The 23661-nt window shown below is 46.0% G+C and overlaps 1 protein-coding gene across 2 annotated transcripts; it reads left to right on the top strand.

Moving 5' to 3' along the window:
- Positions 1-1605: 1605 nt before the first annotated feature.
- On the top strand, positions 1606-22034 carry NCLN (nicalin). Of its 2 annotated transcripts, none has more exons than XM_077841924.1 (15): positions 1606-1840; positions 6904-7094; positions 7321-7465; positions 8250-8344; positions 8697-8777; positions 8989-9092; positions 9924-10012; positions 10858-10997; positions 11605-11783; positions 12086-12173; positions 12281-12319; positions 12432-12592; positions 13433-13486; positions 13575-13653; positions 15779-22034. In XM_077841924.1, exons 1-15 carry the CDS (start codon positions 1660-1662, stop codon positions 15836-15838), a joined length of 1686 nt encoding a protein of 561 aa, XP_077698050.1. In that variant the 5' UTR covers positions 1606-1659; the 3' UTR covers positions 15839-22034. The 2 variants fall into 2 exon arrangements, with proteins under 2 accessions (XP_077698050.1, XP_077698049.1); XM_077841923.1 differs by having other exon boundaries at positions 12429-12592.
- The last annotated feature ends 1627 nt before the right edge of the window (positions 22035-23661 follow it).

Here is a 23661-nt window from a genome sequence, read left to right as displayed (position 1 = left end):
AACACACCACCACTAACTAGTCTTCATTGTAAGCTGCCACTAACTGGTCCATGCGGACTAATGATTCAGCCTTGGCCCTGGAGCTGGTCTCTGTGAAAGAGAGGTGAGGCCTAGAGATAGACAGGCCATTTGTCCGGTTTGAAACTGGACAGTTCTGCTGTTTGTCCCCTGTCTGATACTCAGCCAAAACTGGCTGTGGTTTTGTCCGGTGTCAAATGGGGGACGCCATAGTGAAGAGCATCCCTCCGCCGGTATGACCTTGCACATGCCATCCATGCCAGGTCATTCCAGCAGGGCTGTCTTCAAAAGGGCACCCCTTCCGTGTGGCGTGACCTCATACACACCCTGTGTGAGATCAGAACAATGAGGTGGGGTCAGGCCGAGGCTGTTCCTGGAGATACTGGAATGTGTGAGTGGCCACCCTCCCTATTGGCAAGTTGGTGCATTGTGCGTGTCATGTAACTGAGGCGGGGTGACTGAGTGGTTGAGGCACTTGACTATGCTCCTGAAGGTTGTGAGTTTAACAATCTCATACTGAAAGGCCACCTCAGTCCACCCCGCTGTGAAACGGGTACCCGATCCATTGGGTTAGGGCAGCCAAAGGGGGACGGATGGGATGCTGACCACATCACACTCTCCTGTGCTGTTGGCTATGAACTGATGGTGGCTTAACGAACTGAGCCAGTGGGTGGGGGGAAACTTTGATCGCATAGAAACTAGAGAAGAACATTAAACAGAGAAGGTTGTGAGAGGACTCAGCGGCTCTTGCAACAGATCCTGGAAATACTACAACTCCCAGCAGCCTTTGCGGCTCTCTATAAATATTTTATTAAAGCTAATGTTAAAAAATTAAGAAGCAGACAGGTTAAGAAACGAGTGTCTGTACATCTGGGTAGAGTGCTTAGATTATCCACAAATACAAAGTTCATTTTTAAAATCATAAGATGCATATAGTGCATAATCAGTAATAACTCAAATTTAGGTGAATATATTTAAGAATACAGTTTGGATATGAGCATCCAAGTTTTCGGGTACATCACTCATGAAAAGTGATACGCAGAGTTGGTTGTTGGAAAGCAAATATAGCAACGAGTGGAGATTGTCCCTCAGGGATTGCCATGTTATGGCAGGTTTCAGAGCAGCCGCCATGTTAGTCTGTATTCGCAAAAAGAACAGGAGGACTTGTGGCACCTGAGAGACTAACAAATGTATTTGAGCATAAGCTTTCGAATAAATGTGTTAGTCTCTAAGGTACCACTAGTCCCCCCCTTTCTTTTGGCGTTATGGTAGCTTGTCCCTTCAGAAAATACAATCCATGAGGGAAGTATTTCAACTACAGGTTTCAGAGTAGCAGCCGCAAAAAGGACAGGAGTACTTGGGGCTCCGAATTTGTTCGTCCCTAAAGGTGCCCCAAGTACTCCTGCTCTTATTTCAACTACAACTCCCAGCAGCCCTGGCAACGAACGCGCCTCCAGAGGACTACACCTCCCAGCAGCCCCCGGGGCGAGGCCTCCAGCCCCCCCATCCGGGCCCCGCCCCCTGGCAGGACTCCATCTCCCGTGAGCGCTTGCGGGCGAGGCCCCCCCCCGCCCCGTGCCGGGCTGTCCAAGCGGTGCCTGCAGGCTGCGGCGGGTGGCCGGGTGTGAGGCAGCCGGGGCGATGCTGGAAGAGGCGGGCGAGGTGCTGGAGTCGGTGCTGAAGGCCTCGTGCCTGCCGCTCAGCTTCCTGCTCTTCCTGCCGGCCGTGCTGCTGCTGCTGGGGCCGCCGCCCGCCGCCGAGGCCGCCCACGAGTTCACGGTCTATCGCATGCAGCAGTACGAGCTAGGCGGGCAGCCCTACGGTGAGTGGGTGGCTGAGCCCCGGGCCGGGCCGGGCCTGGCCTGGCTTCCCCCCCTCCTTCCCCCCACAGCCCCGGGGCAGCCCGACGGTGAGTGCGTGGCTGGGTGGGTGAGCTCCGGGCCGAGCCGGGCCGGGCCGGGCCTGGCCTGGCTTCCCCCTCCCGGGCCCGGCCTGGCTCCCCCCTCAACCTCCCGGCCTCGGCCTGGCTTAACCCCCTTCCCCTCCCGCAGCCCTGGGGCGGCCCTACGGTGAGTGAGCGAGCGAGCGCCGGGCCTGGCCTGGCCTGGCTTCGCCCCCTTTCCCCCGGGCCGGGCCTGGCCTGGCTTCGCGCCCCCTCCCCCAGCCTCGGGGCGGCCCTGTGGTGAGTGAGCGTCAGTTCCGTTCCCCCCGCCCCCCCCCCCCCGGGGCCCGGCTTGCGGGGTTCTCTGCGCCCCCAGCCCGCCCTAGGGTGAATCTGGCCCGGCCTCCGTCCACCCAAGGCTGCGCTTCCCACTGATCTCCGAGGCGCCCTGGCCCCCCGCCAGACTGACTGGGGGCTGGCGTCTCCCATCCCCAGGCCTGTCCAGGTTGTGCAAGTGGGGTGGCCTGCGCTCCCCGCCAGGGGCCGGACCCAGCTCTGCTCCCTGCACCGGGCCGGTGGGTGCAGGGCCTGGGTCGGGCGACACCCCACCGGGTGCTGGGCGACGCTGGCCTGGACCTACATCTCAGAGACAGTGCTGTGGCCTGCACCCCCGCTGCCTGCGTGCTCCTTGTCAGGGCACCTTGGCCTGCGGCTCCCTGGAGCCCTGCCCCGCCTCCTCACTGCCCCCTGATCTGTCTGTCCTAGCGGTGCCCCGAGGCCCACCTGACCTGTCACCATGTATCTGCCTTGGCACATCCTGCCACTCCCCAGGCTGGGGATCCAGAGCCAGGTCTCATCCCATGGCAGCCTTGCTGCACCTGGAGCTCAGTCACTTTTTCAGTTGACTGCATTGGCCTAATGAAACGAACAAGTGTCCCTGGGCATAGAGGGCTGTGTCAGAGAACGGGGCAGTACTTCAAGCACCAGCTTCTGGACATGGCTTTGCGTTCTAGTGGCTGTGGCCCAGACAGGAAACCCCTTGTCTGGCAATATTCTCTCCAGTGAGCACATGTGGGGGCTTCTCTCTTCCCTGCATCTACCACCCATGGGCTTTAATCGCTGTCGGACATCAGCTGATGTCCTGTCTGTGCTGCTAACTTTATTTAGCTGAGGAACCCAGCTTAGATTTAGCATCTGGTTTCCAGTGAGGTTTTTACTTTTCACTCAGATTTATAACTGCTTTCACAGAAGCCGGGAGAAGGGTTAAGGGCATCTCCGGAGGTCACCGAGAAAGTGAGCGCAGGCTGCATGGCCACAACTGAAGTTTCCTGTAATGCTGCACCAGGGTGCCTCTTGCACAACACTTCAGTGTTGCAGTTAGCTCAGTTCTGTGATTACAAAGTTCTTCTCCCACTCCTAGGGCTAAATCCAGCCCGGATCTGGCTTCAGTAGAGTTGCAGTCTCTTATGTTGGAGAATTTGGCATCTAAATTGTTCTGTTCATATATGCCTTTGACTTTTCCTCTCCTTTCTGTTCAGAGGTCAACTTTCCTCCTTCCTGAGCTATTCCGTTTTCACTTTTTTCCTTCCTCCTGACATATGCCTCACTGCTCTCTGGTCTGAAAGTTCTAGTCCCTTCTCCAATCTATTCCCCAGCCCTTTCTTCACATTACATTTCCCTCATCTTTCTCTTAGTCCTGATGTTCTTGAACTTTACGTTCTTATTGGTTGCTCAACATCTTGTCTTGAGTCAGAAATATAATATCCGGCATGAATTTCTTAAATGTTATAACCTTTTCCTTTCTCATATGCTGATTAACACGGCACCAAGTATGGTTTCTAAGGGCTCTGTTCCTAGCCAAATTAGGGTTTATATTCTGCTCCTGTGTGGATCTTACAATTTTTTGTCATTGTGCAGTAGTCTTCACTGGCAGGTTTAATAATTGCCAGTGTTCAAACCTCCATTCTTGAGAACTTCATTAGCTCGTAGCTATATTCTCTCATGGAGTTACCGAGCTAGATCTCTTCAGACTGCAGTAGTCTTCACTGGCAGGTTTAATAGGAGGCACTGTGCACAAATTTCAGTTGGCTTTGACTTCAGCTATAAGAATATTAAATCCAAGCAAGTGTTCACAACAGCTCTCTCTGATTCCAAGTTCTTGGACTCTTAGAAAAGCAGCATATTGATTTTTTAGATGCTTGCGATTAACTTTTAATGCTGTTTCTTTTTCTGGTTACCTAAGTGAACTGTGTATTCTCTTTATCCCTTGCTAAATGCTTTGGGTAGCTAATGTTCCCATTCTGTGTGTGTTCTGAGGCCAGATGTCCTTTGGGGCAAAAGCTTTTTGTTGTTCCAAACTCTCAAATTCCTTTCCAATGGGATCAATTAGGTTTTTTAAAAGATGGAGCCTGAAGCAGGTTAAGAACAGAGTTTGATTTGTTTCTAATTCTATTAAAATAGAGTCCTTCAGATTATGAATAACGATATACATATTTAATTTGTCTGAGAAATTATAAAAAGTAGCTCTTTCTTGTAGTATCAACAGAAAACAATGTTGAGCTCACTCTCCAGCAGCATCTAAATTGAGGTCCATGCTGGGAACAGAATATGCTAGTTACAACCCTGTAAACAGTCATTGCTCTTGGGATTGTTGCATGGTTTTCCCGATGAGTGTGGGCAGATGTTTGTCTGGGAGGTATATTATAGATATAGGCCCCTCTGATCATGCAATCTGATCCACTGGTGTAGATCCCTGTGTCTGTAGGGGCAGAGGTCTGTACTAGTTGGGCTCAAGCAGGGGTAACTTGTGTTATATGGAAGCCCAAACTAGATGATCCTACTGACCATAAACTCTATGGATCTGATTGCGGGACTGAGGCTGCATTACACACTACACTGCGTACCTTCATGCAGTGGGGCACGAAGTGCAGCTCTCGGGAAGAATGAAAATTCGTGTTCCCGCTGCTCAGGGAAACTGTGGCAGAACTCCGCTAACAAAGACCATGTTTAAACACTGTTGTGTAAAGGTCTAATGCGGTTCCTGGATGTGCTGCTGTCATTGGGGCCTAAACAGTAAAAAACAAAAAACCCTGTGCTTACATTGTAAAGAGGTTTGGCCTTTCCTCTGTAAACAAGTAACCATGTAAGCCGGGCTAGCCCTGACCTTCATGATCCATGCAGGCAAGACTAATGTGAATTGGGGTACTGCCACGTTCAAGCATGTTGACTGACTTAAAAATACATTCTCCCATCCTATAAGTATGGCCTACATTCTTTGTTCTTAGATGTATACATTTACCCATACTAAAACCCATTGTTTGCTTGCATCCAGTGTACCAGATGATCCAGATAGCTTTGAATCAGTTAACTGTCCTCTTTGTTATTTACCACTTCTCCAATTTTTGTGTCGTTTGTAAATTTTATCAGTGATGATTTTTTTTTCCTTCCAGGCCACTGATAAAAATGTTAAATAGCATAGGGACAAGAAATGGTCCCTGTTGTACCCCACTGGAAACACACCCACTTGATGGCAATTCCCTGTTTACAATTAATTTTGAAACCTATTTGTTAGCCAGTTTTTAATCCATTTAATGTGTGTCACGTTAATTTTATATCGTTCTAGTTTTTAATCAAAATGTAATGTGGTACCAAGTCAAATGCCTTAGAGAAGTCTAGATATATTATATCAACACTGTTATCTTTGTCAATCAAAACGCTGTCAATCAAACTTGTAATCACATCAAGAAAAGATATCAGGTCAGTTTGACAGGATCTGTTTTCCTAAACCTATGTTGATTTGCATTAATTATATTATCCTCCTTTAATTCTTCATTACTCAAGTCCCATATTAGCCACTCCATTATCTTTGTCTAGGATCAAAGTCAGGCTGACAGGCCTATAATTTCCTGGGTCATCTCGTTTACCCTTTTTAAAAATTGGCACATTAGCTTTCTTCCAGTTTTCTTGAACTTCCCCAGTGCATCGAGACTTATTGAAAATCAACATTAATGGCCCCACGAGCTCCTCAGACAGCTTTTTAAAAAACTTTTGGATGCAGTTTATCTGGACCTGCTGCTTTAAAAATGTCTCACTTTAGTAGCTTCTGTTTAACATCCTCCAGAGATACTAATGGAATGGAAAGTGCTATCATTTCCATATGATGAGACTGGATTATGTTTTTCCCCAAATACAGAATAGAAATATTTATTGAACACTTCTGCCTTCCTGTATTTTTATTGATAATTCTATCAATTCCATCTAGTAATGGACCAACGCCACTGTCAGGATTCTTTTTGTTCCTACTACAGTTAAAGAACTCCGTTTTGTCCTTAACTCTGCTGGCCATATATTTCTCCTTGTGTCCCTTTGTTTCGCTTATCAATTTTCCACAATTTCAAATTTCTGATTTTATATTCTGAATAAGTTATGCATGTATAACCAACACCTTTTCATATATTATCTCAGACTGCTGTCTATTAGCATTTCAGTTCAGCTTGAGCCCTGTGCTCTCAGGGAAGCTATTTGCAAAGCCAGAGGATGCAGCTGCCTGAACAACCTGCTGCCCAGATTTTCCCAGAAAGCACTGATACAGACATAGGTGGCAGATGCAGAGTAGCAAACAGATCTCATGTATCGTTGTGCTGTGTGGGTTTGACTGTACTATATCAGTAATGGGGTCAGGTGAGCATGTCAGAATATGGCTCCACAAATGTGGTTGTAACCGATGTAGATGAATGCACAGTGACTGTCTCTAACGTGCCCATCGCGGGCTTAGGAACCCAGGGGCAGATGATTAGTGTATCCCACAGGGGAAAGGGGGGAAAACTGAGGGTGCCCAAAAGGAATGGGAAGGGAGAAAGGAATAACTTAAGTGATTACAAATACCTGTCTCTGCTGATGACTGTGGAAATAGTCAAGGCTGTTTAGCATGGAGAGTGTTCTGGGAACCGGATGCTAGTATTGACGAGATCTAGCCGATGGTCTTGTCCTCTCCTTCCCTGCAGGCACCAGGAATGCAGTGTTAAACACAGAGGCCCGCACTGTAGAGGCGGACGTGTTGAGCCGCCGCTGCGTGATGATGCGGCTAGTGGATTTCTCGTATGAGCAGTACCAGAAGGCTCTCCGCCAGTCAGCTGGGGCCGTGGTGATCATCTTGCCCAAGGCCATGTCAGCAGTGCCGCAGGATGTTGTCAGGGTAAATATCGCTCCAGACAGAGAGATGATGTTATTGGAGAAAGGGAGCAAAGATTCAGGTACAATATAGTGACTGAAACTCCCAGTTGTGGTTTGATGGGGTTTTTACTCTGTCAAGGTTAAGTTTAAAACTTTGATTTATGCCCCTCTGCTTTGGCCATTAGTATGCCTGCCTTCTTGCAAGTTCAATGGAGCCTAAGTGTGCCCCTCTCCTTCTAAATTCTCAGCAATTCATGGAGATAGAGCCAGAAATGCTGGCCATGGAAACCATTGTGCCGGTCTATTTTGCAGTAGAGGATGAAGAGCTGCTCTCCATCTATGAACAAACACGGGTTGCTTCTACATCACAGGGTTCGGCTTCAGCTGCTGAAGGTGAGTTGCAGCAAAAGTGGGGTTTAAAAGGAAGATGTTCCTCAGTCAGGTGTCTCTAAGAATGGTAGGCAAAGGTTTCCACAAAATTCTGGAGATGCAGTGTGATCTAGTGGCTAGGGTGGTAGACCCCAGGAGTCCTGAGTTTTGTTCCCAGCTCACCTAATGTGTCACTTGGGCAGATCACTTAATCTTTCCTTGCCTCACATTCCCCATCTGAAAATTGGAGATAATGATCTGTGGACGAACAGGCTATATAAGGGCTAAGTTATTATTTTACTTGGAGTGACATGATTTAGGAATATAGTTCCATAGAAATCCTTATTTCTGTTTCATCTCATTTGCAACAGCCTAGGGGCCAAATTCAGTAAAATTTGGTGGAAAGTTGTTTTTTCTAAGTGGTTATAGCGGGTTACTGAGTCTCACAACTCTTTGGCCCTATTCCTGGCTTGGCCACTAATCACTGTGTTTGGGCAAGTAACTTAAACACTTAGTGCCTCAGTTTACTCCACTGTAAATGGCTTTAATATTTACCTATCTGTCAAGAGTGTTGGGCTTAGTAGTTTGTAACATCTTTTGGATCCTGGGGTGAAAGTTTCTGTAGAAGTTCAAAGTATTCAGATTTTTGTACAAAATTAAAATGCTTTGTCACTAGTTGTGGAAATTTAAACAGTGAGGCAGAGAAGTTATGGGCTTATTTGACAAAGCTAGACTCTTTGTGAATCAGCTATCAAGGGAATTAAAGGGATAAGATTTTTTTCCCCCCAGTATATTTCTTTTTTTCTAGTTCTGCTGCACACAGCGACTGCCAACGGCTTCCAGATGGTTACGAGTGGGGCTCAGAGCAAAGCTGTCAGTGACTGGCTCATAACCAGCCTGGAGGTGAGTTCTAGATGGATCAGAACTGGGATCTGGGCTGGTAATGTTTATAGGAAAGCCCAGGAATTCACTGAGTGGTGCGTTGCTAAAGACTGGAAGTTAAAGCCTCTTCAGAGGAAATCAGAGATTTTTCAGCCATGTTGTAGAGGCAGCTTTTCTACCTTTCTGGATTCAGAAACCAGAAAGCAGGTTAAGGTCTCAATACTGGAAGTCAGTGGGAGTATGATTCAGCACTGGGGCTGTTAGAAATTGACTGGGTGATGGTTAGGAGTGGTCTGTTGTGCTCCTGTACTCCAGGCAATAGAGTGATGCAGGAGGGGATGCTAGGTAATGCTCCTGTGTGTTCCATCCCTAGGGGAGGCTGACTGGTCTGGGAGGAGAGGATCTGCCCACCATTGTAATAGTTGCCCATTATGATTCTTTCGGCGTGGCCCCAGTAAGTATTATTTTTTCCTGCAGCTCTCTGTTTCTGTTAATGGGTTACTTCCTGGGACCTGTATCCCTGTCTCTTCTCCACCCTCTTGCTAGTGGGGTGCTTTCCACAGGAGCCTGTAAAGTCAGTGTGTTGCAACGGAAGTTGTTCTCTGTGGGGTGGGTGAGCGCTGTCACGTAGGCTTGTCTTTACATCTCCCGTTCTCTTCCTGCAGTGGCTGTCTCATGGTGCAGACTCCAATGGCAGTGGCATCTCTGGGCTACTGGAGCTAGCCAGGCTCTTTTCTCGACTCTACACCTACAAACGTACCCATGCTGGGTAAGAAGCTGCTCTCTCCACTGGAGAGCATGGGCGGGAGTGGGCACGTGGAAGGGGTTTTGGCTGTAAGAGGGACTCGTGAACAATCCTGCACCTGTGAAGTGTTATACGTGCAAAGTCCCTTAGCACAGTGACAGGGCTGGCAGGGTGAAACCAGGCTGCCTGTATGCTGTTGTCACAAGCTCTGTTATGAAATAAAACTAAAATTTCATCTTTTTTCCTACACATCTGCTGTTCATGAATTATCATGCTTTTTCCTTTCTTCTCCTTGGAGTGGCTTATCAGTTTATGCTTTGTGCAAGGCAGAGGCTGCATGATCTAGTGGACCTGAGGGTAGGATAAGAGCCAGGAATTCTTGTGCTCTGATCCCTGCTCTGCCACTGTCTTACTGCATGGCCCGTGGCAAGTTCCTTAACTTGTGTGTCTGGGTTTCCCCATTAGCAAAGTGAGGCTAGAGATACAAGGCGATTGGGAGAAGGGATTGGTTAATGTGTGTAGAGTGCCTTGGAAATGTAAAGTACAGAAGTGCCAAATATTCAGTAAGAACTGTGTGTTCCAGCAGGCATTTCCTTGCCTTCTGTTAGTATGTGGATTCTGTCATATTCCTGTATAGATGTTGCAGTCAAGTGCATATGGTATATAAAGGAAAAGCGCTCATGATTTTACTGAGGGACACAGCTCATAGTAACGAGCAAAAGTTAGTCTTTGGGCAGAGTTCGACTTGGATTCTATGCTCTGTCCTTCTTTACTTCTCCCAAGGCTGGGCATGCTGCCGCCACAGCCAAGGAGTCAATTCTGCTAACTATATTTTCCCTGTTTCTTGGTGGGCAGGTATAATATGTTGTTCTTTGCATCTGGAGGCGGTAAATTTAACTATCAAGGAACCAAGAGGTGGTTAGAAGACAACTTGGATCACACAGGTGAGACAGACACCTAGGATGGGAACAGTTTACTGCAAGCTTAGCTGAGTGGAGCAACTTCAGCCGTGAAAACATCCACTATCTGTGCTGTGATAAGTTAGGATAGGGAGTGGGGTGGTAAACTAACTTCAGTGGCTGTGATGCCATTTGCAGGCCAAAGATTAGATCACTGTATGTGTTCTGTGCTCTCTGGAGGGAATGTGATTCTCTTGGGGCTGTTTGGTTGAGGAACATGTCGGGGACATGAGAAGTATGTGCGTCAGGACTAGGAAAATGGACCTGCAGTGAACTCCTCCAGCAAATGTACATTCCAGAGAGAAACTGTTATCTTCTGTGCGTATGCACAAAGGAATCCCAGACTAGTGTTTAGAGCATGACTTGGGATTGGGAGATCATTCTCTTCCTGACTGTCACTGACTCGCTGTGTGACGTTGGATGGGTCACTTAACTTCTCTGCTTCCATTTTCCCCTCTAAAATCAAGATAATGTTACTGATCTATCCCTACAGGATTATGGGGATTAATATTTGGGTAAGGTACTTTGAGATCCTCAGGTGGAAGATATCCGTTATTGCCTGTGTGCATGTTCTGTTTTGTTGGATGGGCTTTTAATATCAGCTGAATCCATACTGACCCACTATAATAAGGTATATATTGTAAAGTGTCTTCCATGCTATTTGTATTGCAGCTGTTGTAAGAGGAGTTATAGGGTGCATACTGGCCTCCTTACTGTGCATCTGTCATATCTGACCATGCTGGGAGATCTCCTCTCCATATGTCCTGCACATGTGTCTAGCTCCGAAAGCGTGGGGTGGAGTTTCATGGGTTTGGATACATCTGTTTCAGATTCCAGTTTGCTGCAGGATAATGTGGCGTTTGTTCTGTGCCTTGACACCCTGGGCAGAGGGAACAGTCTTCACCTCCACGTCTCAAAACCTCCTAAGGAGGGGACCCTTCAGCATGCTTTTCTGAGGGAGCTGGAAATGGTAACGAAAAACGTCAACTTCATTGGGCATGTTGGGGAGGGTGGGTCGTGCACGTGCTCATGGATGGGCATTTGGGGGTGAGTTGCTATGGGGAGCTCTTCTGCTTCTATAAAGGATAGAGGGTGTGAAATTAACGTGGCTAAAGGTGATGAGGGGAGGAAGCCCTGATATCATCCAAGCCTCATTTCTGGTGGCCTTGATTTGGTGCAAGGAGTTATCTATCATTTGGGAATCCCCCTTTCCTTAAAACAATGGCTCCTTTTAGAGCTTCTTGCTTGTACCAACTGACTAGCCAGCTCCTGCCGCAGACGGCTGCCTTGGCAGCTTGGGGACTGTAGAATGTTGCTTTAATATTGTAAGCCAGGTTTTCAGGGTTGCTACATATTTTCCGGGTGCATCTGGCTTAATCAGCCCTTCCTGAAGGACTTTGGCAGAAACATACCCTTGCTGGAATACGCCCGAGGGAGGGAAGGTGTGACCATCTATAACACTAGAACTCCAGCCTGGGTTTTGAGAAGGAAGGATGGGGAATGTGTTCTAAAGTGATGGGATCTGTTCCGTGACCTCCGGGTCACCCTTTTCCTGGGCTGCTTGGCTTCTCCCACAGGTGGTCGCGAGCCAGTTTCCAGAAGTGAAATTCTCCATGGTGCACAAGAAGATAAACCTGGCTGAGGACATGCTGGCATGGGAACATGAACGCTTTGCAATCCGCCGCCTGCCTGCATTCACCATTTCCCACCTGGAGAGCCACCGGGACGGCCCACGCAACAGCATCATGGACATGAGGTCAGTGGCTCTGAGGGGAAGGCGCCAGCAGATCAGTTGTTGAATGGACATGTGGGCTAGAGACACTTACAAACATGATTGTTCCGGTGTCTTAACTTTTTCAAGTCGTTAACACCACGTCAGGAACACTGAGAAATCAAGACCAAGAGCTGGGAGTGTTGGGTCTATAACTGTGTCTTGATTGGGCAACCTCTTCTTCCTCCTTTATGGATGAAGTTTCACCATAGTTGTATGCAGTGAAAAGGGCTTTCCTGAGAGAAAGCTGTTACCATAGCCAGATTTACACCTCCCTTCTCTTGTAGGTCACGAGTTGACTCTAAGACTCTAACCCGTAACACCAGGATCATTGCTGAGGCATTGACTCGGGTCATCTACAACCTAACTGAGAAGGTAAGACTGTCCCCCCACATGCACCCGCTGCCCGTTGTCCAGGCTTTTTGGTTCTCCTACACCACCATGCCTACTTTTGCAACTGCGTCCCTTTTCTCTCTTCACAGGGAGCGCCTGCTGACCTGCAGATCTTCACAGAGCAGATGGTAAGGGAGCAGGGGGGCATAGATGTAGCCTGGGGGGAGAGGGCTCTGGAGACCTTTGATCAGCAGCATAAGTTTGTCATCTTCTCTCTCTGGCGTCCTCTTTCCGCAGCAGATTCAGCAGGAGCAGCTGGAGTCTGTGATGGACTGGCTGACCAGTCAGCCCAGAGCGGCCCAGCTTGTAGATAAAGACAGCACCTTCCTCAACACCTTAGAATATTACATGAGCCGCTATCTGAAGGATGTCAAACAGCATCATGTGAAGGCAGATAAACGGTAAGCGAGGCAGGTGAATGGGGAGAGGGAGAAAATGTGGTATGCTCCTGACATGCTTAAACTGGCTTCCCCCGTATTGCGTTCCTGTCTCCAAGAGTAACAGTTTCTCAGATGTTCTCCTCAGTGTGTGAGGTGCCTGTACCCCCCATTTCCTGCTGCACCTGTACAGTCTGGTCACATGTTTTTTACACTCTTAACAGGACATTCTGCCTTCTTTAAGGAACTCCCAAGAATTCCAGTGGGCATAATTACAAGTCGTATCTTCATCAGTGAGAAGAGGGAGGGCTTGTTTTTTCACTGTTCAGCCCGCTCCTTCCCCAGAAGTCCACCTTGTTAAATACTGCGGTACCCTGTGTGAAGGCAGTGAGAGAGGAGCAGCAGTCTTCTGGCACCAGGAGAGCATTGCCTGCTTTTAAAACAAAGGCAGTCTCTCATCCTGATTTAGCTGCTTGGGATGAAGATGCTTGTGAGCCCAGTGAGGTGTCTCCAGGGCACCGGCTCTTTGAGACAGCTGAAAATTTGTGTGGAAATGGAGGACAAATGGTCTTGTTCTTGTGTGTAAATAAACAGCATTTTGCCCCACCCCGGGAATGGGGTTCAGCTTTCCAAGGTTTCCTTTCTGGTTGGGATAGGAGATGAGTACTAGTTTATCCGGGTACCTGCTGAGAGCTGTAAACTGGTTTAAAGGGGTATGTGAGGCTGTCAAGCTTGCCTGTCACTGGTTGATTGCTTGTGTGACGAGGGGGACAGGAGATGAGTGAGTTCTGGGGCTGTTTTTATTTCCTCTGGATCCAGCGCCCAGAAATGTTGCACCATCTGAAGAGCTCATTCTTTCCACAGGGACCCTGAGTTTGTTTTCTATGACCAGTTGAAGCAGGTGATGAACGCATACAGGTATATATTAAGGCAGGGGTTGGATATTTCATCTTTCTCTAGGGTTGTAACTCCTTTGGTGACCTCACCCTTTGTTCATCCGTTTCAGGGTGAAGCCAGCAATCTTTGACCTGCTCCTGGCTCTCTGTATAGCAGTCTACCTCGGAGTTGCCTATGTTGCAGTCCAGGTGAGGAAAAAAGGAGCGATCTTCTATTCCTTCACTTCCTCTTTAAGCTATAAGAATGTATGAGCCAATTATGCTCTACTGGCATTCATGTCAAAATCAGAGTGTGAGAGAGAGAGACTCTTCTCTGGATGAGAGAGGACCCATGATTTTTGAGTCCCATTAACTCTTCTGGTGCTGGTGTTTTCACCTGCATGGGTGTCTTCACAGTGTTATCAGGCTCATAATTCAGCCCCCTCCCGCAATGTGGAGAGGAATATACAACAGCTTTCTGCCCCGAGTTATGACTCCCACAGACGGGTTTTAGACAAAGCAAAAACAAGTTTTTTAACTACAAAAGTCAGATTTTAAGTGATTATAAGGCATAGCAAACACATCAAAGCAGATTACCTAGCATATAAACGAAACATGCAAACTGAGCTTAACATACTACGTAGATCCAATATGAATAGCAAATCCTCACCCTAAGTGATGATACAAGCAGGCTGCAGATTCTGAAGGGGCAAGCTGCACTTGTTTATAGCTTGGAATCCCCAGGTGTTCAATTCACACGCTAAAAATCCCTTTAGTGGGTCCAGCACCCCCACCCCCCCCCAGTCCAGACTTTGTTCCTCAGGTGTTTCCAGGGGTCTCTTTGGGTGAGGAGTCAGCGAAGAACCAAGATGATATCACTTCCCTGCCTTAAATAGTTTTTGCATATGGCAGGAACCCTTTGTTTCAAAGCTTGGTTCCTACACCAGTCAGTGGAAAAACACTGACTCCCCAAGATGGAGTTCCGCACCAGGTGACCTGGTCAAATGTCCCTGTAGGGTCACAGCAGCCATGAGTCGGAGTCTGTCTGCAGCGTCCTCAGGAAGGCTCCCAGGTGGGAGATAAGCTTCTTCTAAGGCCTGTTGTTTTCGCTAATGGCCCTTCCCCACTCAGGTTTTCAGAATGAAAGCATCTTGACTAGTGGGCATTCCCCAGGTGTAAACACATTTGTAATACTGATACATAGTCAGTATTCCTAGCTTCAGATACAAAAAGATACGTGCATGCAAACTAGATAATCATATTCAGTAAATCATAACCTTTCCAATATCTCACATGACCTATCTTGCATAAAATACATCATAATTATGCCATAATCGTTTAATATCACCATGAAGAATATGTGGTGCTGTGTCACAGAGACCATTGTGAGTCTGGCTCCTGATCTTGGGTTAAATGCGCAATAAAAGGTAACCATGTTGGGTCACAGTCTGTACGCAGTCCTCTTGTTTCATAACAAGCTTTTTCTTTTATTTCTTTTTTTAAGTTAGATGCTTCAGGAAATGCCCACCATTTGATGAATGTCTTTTATATATTAACAATAATATTAAATAGAAAGAAAAGCACAAAATACTGTTGTATAATTTAAATGGTCCTGTCCACCCATTTATTTCTTATTAGTTAGCTAGATTGATGAGGGGTCATTTGGAGGCTGCTGCTAAGGTTAGGGTTTGTAACCAGGGTTTGTTGAATATCTGCAGAGGTCATTTAAAAGAAAATAGGAATCACATGGGTTTTTCAATGATTTCTAAAACAGCAAAAAATAAGACCAGTGTTAAAGGATTAGCGGTTGGCCTTAATCTGTATTTTTACCTGTTGTTTTGCAATCCCCAAATCACTACAAGCCAAATGTTACTATCAGTGGGCCAGATCATGTGCACTGAAGTCAGTGGGAGTTTTGCCATCCATTTCAATTGGAGCAGGTTCCAAAAGTACTGATTGCAGATCAACAGCAAATACTTATGGCAATTCTCCATGAAAACAGGAGTTGATAATGGTACTGCGGGCAGGCCCAGTGAGTGTTTCTGTAGGTAATTCATTGTTCTTTCCTCATAACCCTGGCTTCACTTGCTGTACTGTAACAACTGAGCCTAGTTTGCCAAGCCCTGAGCAGATCTATCCAGAAGGAGGCAGAGTTCTCCTTAGGGTAGGGATGTGAGTGTGAACTCAGCCCTGAGTCAGATATTGCATTTATATGCTAGCACTGCCTCCAGCCTCCTAATGAGCTTCTTCTTCCCTGTGAGCAGAGAAGAACACACATTGCCAGTTTGCTAGCACTGTCATGGACTCACTACTCTTTCCCCCCTCCCTTTTCTAGCACTTTGGTATCCTTTACAAGACGGTACAGAGATTATCCCTTAAATCCAAGCAGCAGTGAAGTGGCAAATCACCAACCCATCGAGCAGCACTGAGCCACCGGTGAGCCCGGCAGGAGCTTCTGCCTTCCACCGGCTCCTGCCATTTCTCCCTCTCTCCTCTAACCATCCTGGAGGAAAGCAGAGATTAACTGAACTTTCAACTCTTGTGCACTGTTTTTTGGGTCTCCCCCCAACTTGTCCATTTTCCTTCATTTTGTGGCGAGGGAGATGCGCAGAGACTCAGTCAGTCCCTGCAGATTGTTTAAACACTGAATGGCTGATGCAAAGTTCCCTCCGAACAAGAAGTTTCTATAAGTGTGAAGGTGCTGAACCTGGTTTCACAGGCATGTGCCATACAGCCAGCTTGGAGGCTGAATCCACGGGGCAAGCGGATGGACAGCTCGGCCCAGCCAACTGGACTCAGAGCACTCGTTTTTTAAAAAATGTGCACATGTAAATTAAAAGATAATTATTAGCGCGTTTCATACTGCACCTCTTCCTTCTGCTCCCTCCCTGGAACCAGGAAGGGAGCACTCAGCAAGCAGTGTCTTCAGCAAACCGCTTATTGCATTTTCTTTGGACAGTGCAATAACCGGTTCTCCTTTTGGAAGTGCACTGTAAACGATCTTGACTGTTAATCTGATTGGGAAATGAGAAAGGATCATTAACTGGTTGCCACAGTAGGATTCCTTCCATAGCATGTTTTGCTCCCTCAGCTGGAGGCTGCATTCTGCTGTGCCCAGGTTCCTTTGAGGTTGATATCCCTCAGTTTGATGCTGTTGCCACGCTGTGCTTAACTCTCATTGGTATGTGCAGGTGTGTGGTGTTGTTTTTTTTTTTTAAGAGTTCCTAAGTTTATAGTTGCTGCCGGATCAGGTCTCAAGCCATTCTGTATATTTAAACACTTCGATGGTTAGATTAATAATATAAGCAGGAGCGACCTAGTTCCTGCCATGATCTCTGGTCAGTAATCCATTCGCTTCCATTCCTGTCTCTTTCCACTTGCAGTTGGGCAGATTTTAGTCCTGTTCACTTTCATCTCAGGGTCTTGTTTAGCATTTCTCATCACTATTCTTTATAAAACACTGGTCCTAGCCTAATAGTATTGGTAACTTGCCAAGGCTCTGTTGTTGCTTCCTTTACATGCACCCTGTGGTGTGTTTGGAGGGAGGTGGGATGTTAGTGGTGATTTTTAAGAAGGTTTTATGAAAATGTCATTAAACGTTACTGTTTTCAGATTGTAACTAAGAGCACGTGTTACAGCTGGAGCTCACCTGTTCTCCAGTACTTTTTTTCTCAAGCAAGATCTTACTTCTTCTGTTTGCTAATACATTATGATGGGGAAATTACACTGTTGCCCAAAACTGTTGTTAATGCATGTGTAGAGGCCTGGGAATTTTCCAGTCTAGATAGACAAATGCCAAAGTGTGCTCTCTCTCCATTTTTAAACCCCTCTGAATTTCACAGCCTCAGGTAAGTGGAACACTGTGTCTTGCAATCATTTTCTGATGATTCCCCAGGCTGCTTAGCAGAGTAGGTGCATCAGTGTGGTAACCACCATGTTCCTACATGGAAACCTCTCAAGACCTTTCCCAAAAGTTGTAAGTTAATGGCATCTGTAGATGGCACTTTAAAGACCCAAATCTCCTGCAGGCAACAGCAATCTAACATTTAAAATACTTTCTGTAGTTACTGACTTCCATGCATAGATCTGGTACTTCTACAAGCCAAGATGACTCTCTTTATTTAAAATACCACTTTCCATTTGAGGCTGAATTTCGATCTTTTGTGGCTTGGAGTTGAACTATCCACCTTCCTGTAAGCAAGAAAAACATTAGCTGAGTGTCCTCATTTGCATTATTCACTGAACATGGATTAGGAAAAAGTGGTGGATTGTGGCCAGGTGCCCTTAGTAGTATTGTCCTTTGGATAGGGATTGAAACCCTTATTTTTCAACCATCTTTTTTTTTAAAAAGCAAGAGAAAATGCACCTTGCCCAAGGCTCTTCATGCTATTGCCAAGCTTTCCAATCCACAGTGGCTCACTCTAACGGGCCTGATTAGCAGAAGCGCTTGCTGAGTTACTGCAGCTCCCAGTGACATTCGATTGGTATCATAGGTGCCCAGTGCTTCTGAAAATCAGGCCCTCGAGAGACGTGCCTTTTGCTAGCTCTTGGGTGCTTCCTTAAAATAGGTTCCACTGTGCGTTTGGTGGTTTTAGCATCACCTCTGGACAAGCCCTTCCTAATGGATTTGAAGCCTGTTTCCTTCTTGCTTTGGAATAGTTGGAGGAAAAATTTGCCTGCCCTTAGCTTTTATGCCTTGTAACATTTTATGCCCTGCGTGCAGCAGCTGGGAGGAGCAATTGCACGGAGAGTCCTGCTCAGCCTTAGGATGGAGCATGCCCATTACAGATAGTCTGACAGGTAGATTCTCCTAAGATTGTAAACCCTTACTGAGCATGTGCAAATGAAGACGTTTCAGAGGCTTATAACTGTGTTGCAACTTGCTAGTGCTCTACACCCCAAGGAATGTCTCCTTTCCCCCATCCCAGCTCATTACTGAACCAGGCTTGCTGGGACACAGTTACTCCATTTAGAACAGCTAATACGAAGTAAGTTATGAGCAATCCTGCTTTAATTCACTTTAATATAAGTAATATTTACTAATAGTGGGCAGAAGCGAACAGAGCCAGCGTACTCACATACGCAATGAAAAGCCCATTCTGGCGTCTTCAAGACAAGAAGAGACTGAAGCTCATAGGTGCTGGAATTAGGGGTACGGGGGTGCCGCAGCTTGAAGTGGTTTCCATCATATTCAGGGTTTACAGTTTGGTTCAATGGCGCTCAGCAGCCTGCCTATACAAGTTGTTCCAGCGTCTGCTGAAGCCTGAGAGTAACAAACATCTCCTCCGCCAGCGTGAACAATTGATTGCAGCTCTGATTCCTTCAAGGTTGTAGTATTAAACCAACTGTTTACAGCTCCTTACATGGTGGGAAATCAATACCAGAAGTTCTTGATAATGTGAAATAACATAGTGGCAGTTATCTTAAACCAAGGAGGGTAGGGCCACATGGTTACAATGCATATTCAAAGGCGTTGGTGGAACAATGACCTGTTCTCTCCAGAGTCAAAGCAATTTACCCTGTTATCTCATTTAGGCATGCCTAGCCCTATCCTGTCACTATAGAAAGTAAGTTCAGCTCATGGTAATTATTGCAGCTAGGGGCATTGCATTGCTGATCAAAGTGTTCCTGCTGATACCAAAGCATTCATATATTCCTCAATGTGCGATAGCAGAATTACAGCCTCCTCACAGCTGAAGCAGAAAGTGCCTGCCACTTTTTGATCTATTTAAATCAGGTGTAAACGTTTAACAGAGAGGGTAATGAACCCCTGGAACAATTTACCAAGGGTTGTGGTGGATTTCCCATGACCACTTTAAAATCAAGATGGGATGTTTGTCTAAAGATCTGCTCTAGGAATTATTTTGGGGACGTTCTCCGGCTGTATACAGAAAGTCAGGTTAGGTGATTGCGGTGGTCCCATCTGGCCTTGGAATCTATCAGTGTATGAATGCAGTCTTGTACTCTCATCCCACTATTGCAGGTCGCTGAAATTAGAATGTCTTATTGCTGGGAGTTGTCAGTTTTGCTGGGTTCCCCTTGCAAAGTCAAACTGGAAACTTCCAACCAATCCGTGTGCCGTCCCTTGCGTTGTTTCGTAACAACGAAAAGTGATGATGCTGCACCAGGCAGTTTCAGATTTCACAGTATCTGCTTAATCTTCCCAACCATAAAATACCATACAGGAAGAAATCCAGCCAGCGTTTGTCTGAATGTAATAGATTCCAAGGCCGGAAGGGACCACTGTGATCTCTCAGGTATTTCTGCAGGGCATGGGCCATGGCTCACCCTTAGCCTGCCCATGTGCCCTGTCTCTGCTTTTGGTTTGCAAGGATTTTGGTTTGCCTGGCAGAAGTAATAATTAAAATAGGTAACCAAGTTCATGCAGGTGGGACAAGATTATGCCTTAGCTAAAATGCAGCTATGGGACAGTGCTGCTAGCATCCTTCTCAACTTTCCCTGCTATCGTAAGGCTATGAAACTCAGCACTTACTTACGCTTTCCAAACAGGCTTTGTCTATTGCCACCATTTTTCAGTCTCTCCACTCACACAGACTGCTGGGGAGGCTATACGCACGTAACTTGCTCCCGTGCAGCCTGTGTTACTACATTTAAGAATTTTTTTATTTTAACTTCCCTATTTTGCACACAAGAGAATCAGTCCAGAGTGATTAGGTTTGAGGAGGATAGATTCCTTGAACAATAGTGATTGATTTTTGCCAGTAGAATTAGTAATCCCCACACTGTTTTTGAGTTTATAATCTCTGCAAGAAGGGAAGAAACTCTAGAAGTTATCACCGCAGCTCTGTCCTGTGGAGTCTGGTGTATAATAATTGCGGTAGAAAAAGTTTACATATAATGGGCCAAATTTTGCAATCTTGAATTGAAACTCAGACAGCAATGCATTAAGATTTAACTAATCCCTTTAAGCAAACTCCCCTTGAATTCAGTAAGAATTTTGCTTGACTTAAGGATGGCAGAATTTGGCCAGGCAAGAGAGTTTACTGTGCTGAAAAGCTGGCTATCTTGAGAACCTGCCACATACACACTACCTCCAATACTTAATCCTGTGCTTGTACCTTCTAGTGTTACCAAACTTAATACTCTGCACGTGCAAAAAGGACTTTTCAAACACTGAGCTTGGTTATATTTAGGTGCAAATTGAAAGGGGGTTCTATTCATTGAGGATGAGCCAATATCTACATTTTAAATTGTAGATTTCTGCTACTTTTTAGGGGGAGGGGGTGAGCAAAACAACCCAAACAAACCACCAACAAAAAACAAACAGAAAATCGATAACACGCACCAAAACAAATTGGCTTAAAATGAGCAGTGCACGCTTTTTTTCAGCTACCCATAACACAAAAGAATCTGGATACGTTTTTGCTTATAAATTCCAAAACGGTCTCATCTGTGTTGTGATGAAGAATGGATAATTTCAGCTGAATTTATCTTTTGAGCATGTAAAAATGAGGTTTAAATTAAAGTCTTGATGGTTGCCTCAACTTACTTGGCTCATTACTATAATTCTTTTTTAGGCTTTGTGCAATTCACTGGCTTTTCTGGCTTCCTAAATGAAGCCCCCAGAACTCATTCATCTAGGATAACCCAACTACTGGCTGAGTCATCAATTGCATAAAGACTTCTTCCATCTAGCAGATCCAGCACATTACCTGAAAGGCCAAAAAGAATGCTTAAAGGTGTTAGTTAAATCTTAATGCCGTTCTATTTGAGTCCTGGGGCTAGCCACAATGTATTTTGAGTGCTTAACTTTCTGTTGTGGCTTTGCCGGTTGCTTTTAAAAGTAAGCCTCTCAGCTACTCGTTGGACGTGGGTCTTCCAGCCTCCAACCGAAAGCTGCATGTTGTTTGCCCCATATAATTCAGTAATTGAAGATCCTGTCCCTGTCCCTGCTTGTGAAAACCCTGAGCAACACCCTGATTTTTCTAACATCCTACATCTATTAACGCTTAATCTGTATCTACCAATTTGCCAGTTCAGGAGTAACCAACATAACCTTCCACCACCTCACCTTGGCTGTCTTGGAGCAGCTGTCAGTGAGCCACGGGAGGCATTGCTCTCTTCCTGTCGAGGCATGATTAGAGGCACACTAACATTCTTAGCCCCCTATAACCTGCAAACCCAAATCTGGATTTCTTTGCACATAAATGGAAAAGGTGCTAGGCCACCGGCCTGCTTCTCTGCAAGTGCAGAGCACTAGCTCTAGTTCATCAGACTATTCCTGTGCTACCACTACTAGGCTACAGAGCTGTTCCACAGTAACACTAATCCTGCATTTTTTGTGTGAGCCGGTTTTCATGATAACGGTGGTTCTAGACTTGTGCATCTGTTGTTGGTTGGCAGGTACCACTCAGTTCTGGCCATTCTCCATTGGAGGAAGGAGTACAATCAATACACATAGGCACAATGGTGAATTTTTATTTTCACTGCCAGAGATGTTTTTTAATTTACTGCAGAGACTTGTGGGGTTTTTTGTGTCTCTTTCTGGAATCACTCAATGCATTTAATTAGGGGACGTGCATTATGGAGAGAAAATGTTCTGGAAAAGAAAAATAAAATCATTATCAGTAGACATGTCTGTTTACTCTTTGTGTGCCTAAGGGGTGAGCCTGTTGCCTGTGGCAATGTCTGGTATGGTGAAACAACCAACGAGCAGGAGGTGGCTGTAACCAAAATGCATAGCAGACCAGTGCAGTCAGCATATGAAACTTTTTGCCAAAAGGCTACAAAGAGGAGCAGCTGCAACTTTCCATTTCTGCTGCTGTAGTGTGTATATGAGCTGAGGACTTTAACTCTGCTACAGCAGCAAGCCTCTGAGTTTATATGGCAATAAGGCTTCTGGGGTTCGTTGAAGTCAATGTGAGTCTTTCTATTGACTTTAGTGAGCTTGTGTGTTTTGGGCACTATAGGAGTGCTAGATGTCTTTAACCACCAGTTTACTTTTTAATATAGTGGAGAAACGGAGACCATGCAGCTGGAGTAGAAGCAGTGCAGTCCCTGCGGTTAATTCTCCTTCCTCCTGAGGCCCATCGGTCATGCATCTGGGTACCCAGTACAAAAAATATTTTACAGCATGGCCCTCCCTGGGCTTCCACTGTAAGGAGACACACACATAAACACCCGCCGCCAGCAATATGCTGCTCTAGTAAGATGGGCTGTGCACCATGTGCTGAAGATCAGTATAAACTGGTTTACTGGGCCCAGTATAAACTGGGGGTTAGTGGGTACTGGTTTTGCATAGAAAGACTGAGCAAAAGTGTCTTAATTGTCCTGATGATGCCTGGTCTGTTAGGTTAGGAACTCCCTGAGTTGTGTTTCCAGTTCTGCCACTTTCTTATTCTCTAGTTTTGGGCAAGTCATGTAAGTGTGTGAATGCCTCCGTTTCCACCTTTGTAAAACAGGGATGTTAAAACCTTCTTGGGAGATTCTCTACATGAGATTATTATTTATATTCCCCTAGCACCCCTAATGTCACAGGCACAGTCCAGAGAGAATCAGAATGTCCTTGCCCTGAGAAGCTTATAATTGGATGTCTCCAAACTGCTATATAACTAGCAGATATTACAATGGTGGGACCCAAAGGGTGTCTGTATAGTCTGCCAATCTTAGTTTCTTTTGGATTGGGGCCACAATCTACACTTCCAGCTGTAGAGAATGTGCCACAAACAGGAATGCTTATCACCTGTGTTTGAGACAATTTTTCAACCCACAAACTTTTACCACTGGTGCCAGTGGATATTTGCAGATTTCTACCTACCTGATTTTAACATTGGCACTGAACACTGCAGCTACATGAGCCAAAAATCTTCAGTGTGGAACTTTCAGAGCAATCTTTGTCAAGCTAAATATTTTTTATAAGTCTTAAACATATAATCTCCCTGGTGGTTATAGACTTTGGTCACCTGGGGTGTTGTAACATCTTCCATTGCTATAGTGTCTTACACACCAAATATTTGAGAGAGAAGGTGGGTGAAGTAATATTTTATTGGACCAACTTCTGTTGGTGAAAGACACAAGCTTTTGAGTTTACAAACTTGAAAGCTCATCTCTTTCACCAACAGAGGTTGGTCCAATAAAAGATACTACCTCACCCACCTTGTCTCTCTAATATCCTGGGACCACCACAGCAACCCTGCAATACCAAATAGCTGTATGTTGTTTACATACAGCGTTCCTGAAATGCAACCCCTTCTGGGG

The sequence above is a fragment of the Eretmochelys imbricata genome, chromosome 25 (genome assembly GCF_965152235.1).
Source record: "Eretmochelys imbricata isolate rEreImb1 chromosome 25, rEreImb1.hap1, whole genome shotgun sequence".
Classification (NCBI taxonomy): domain Eukaryota; kingdom Metazoa; phylum Chordata; order Testudines; family Cheloniidae; genus Eretmochelys; species Eretmochelys imbricata.
This window is presented reverse-complemented; position numbering and strand designations above follow the sequence as displayed.

Bases quoted from the DNA above. Each gene is read 5' to 3' on its own strand.
- NCLN (XM_077841923.1), top strand. From the start codon at position 1,660: ATGCTGGAAGAGGCGGGCGAGGTGCTGGAGTCGGTGCTGAAGGCCTCG. The intron at 8,778-8,988 runs GTAAGTATTATT...CTCTTCCTGCAG, and splicing joins ATTCTTTCGGCGTGGCCCCA to TGGCTGTCTCATGGTGCAGA. The intron at 10,998-11,604 runs GTAACGAAAAAC...CTTCTCCCACAG, and splicing joins TTCTGAGGGAGCTGGAAATG to GTGGTCGCGAGCCAGTTTCC.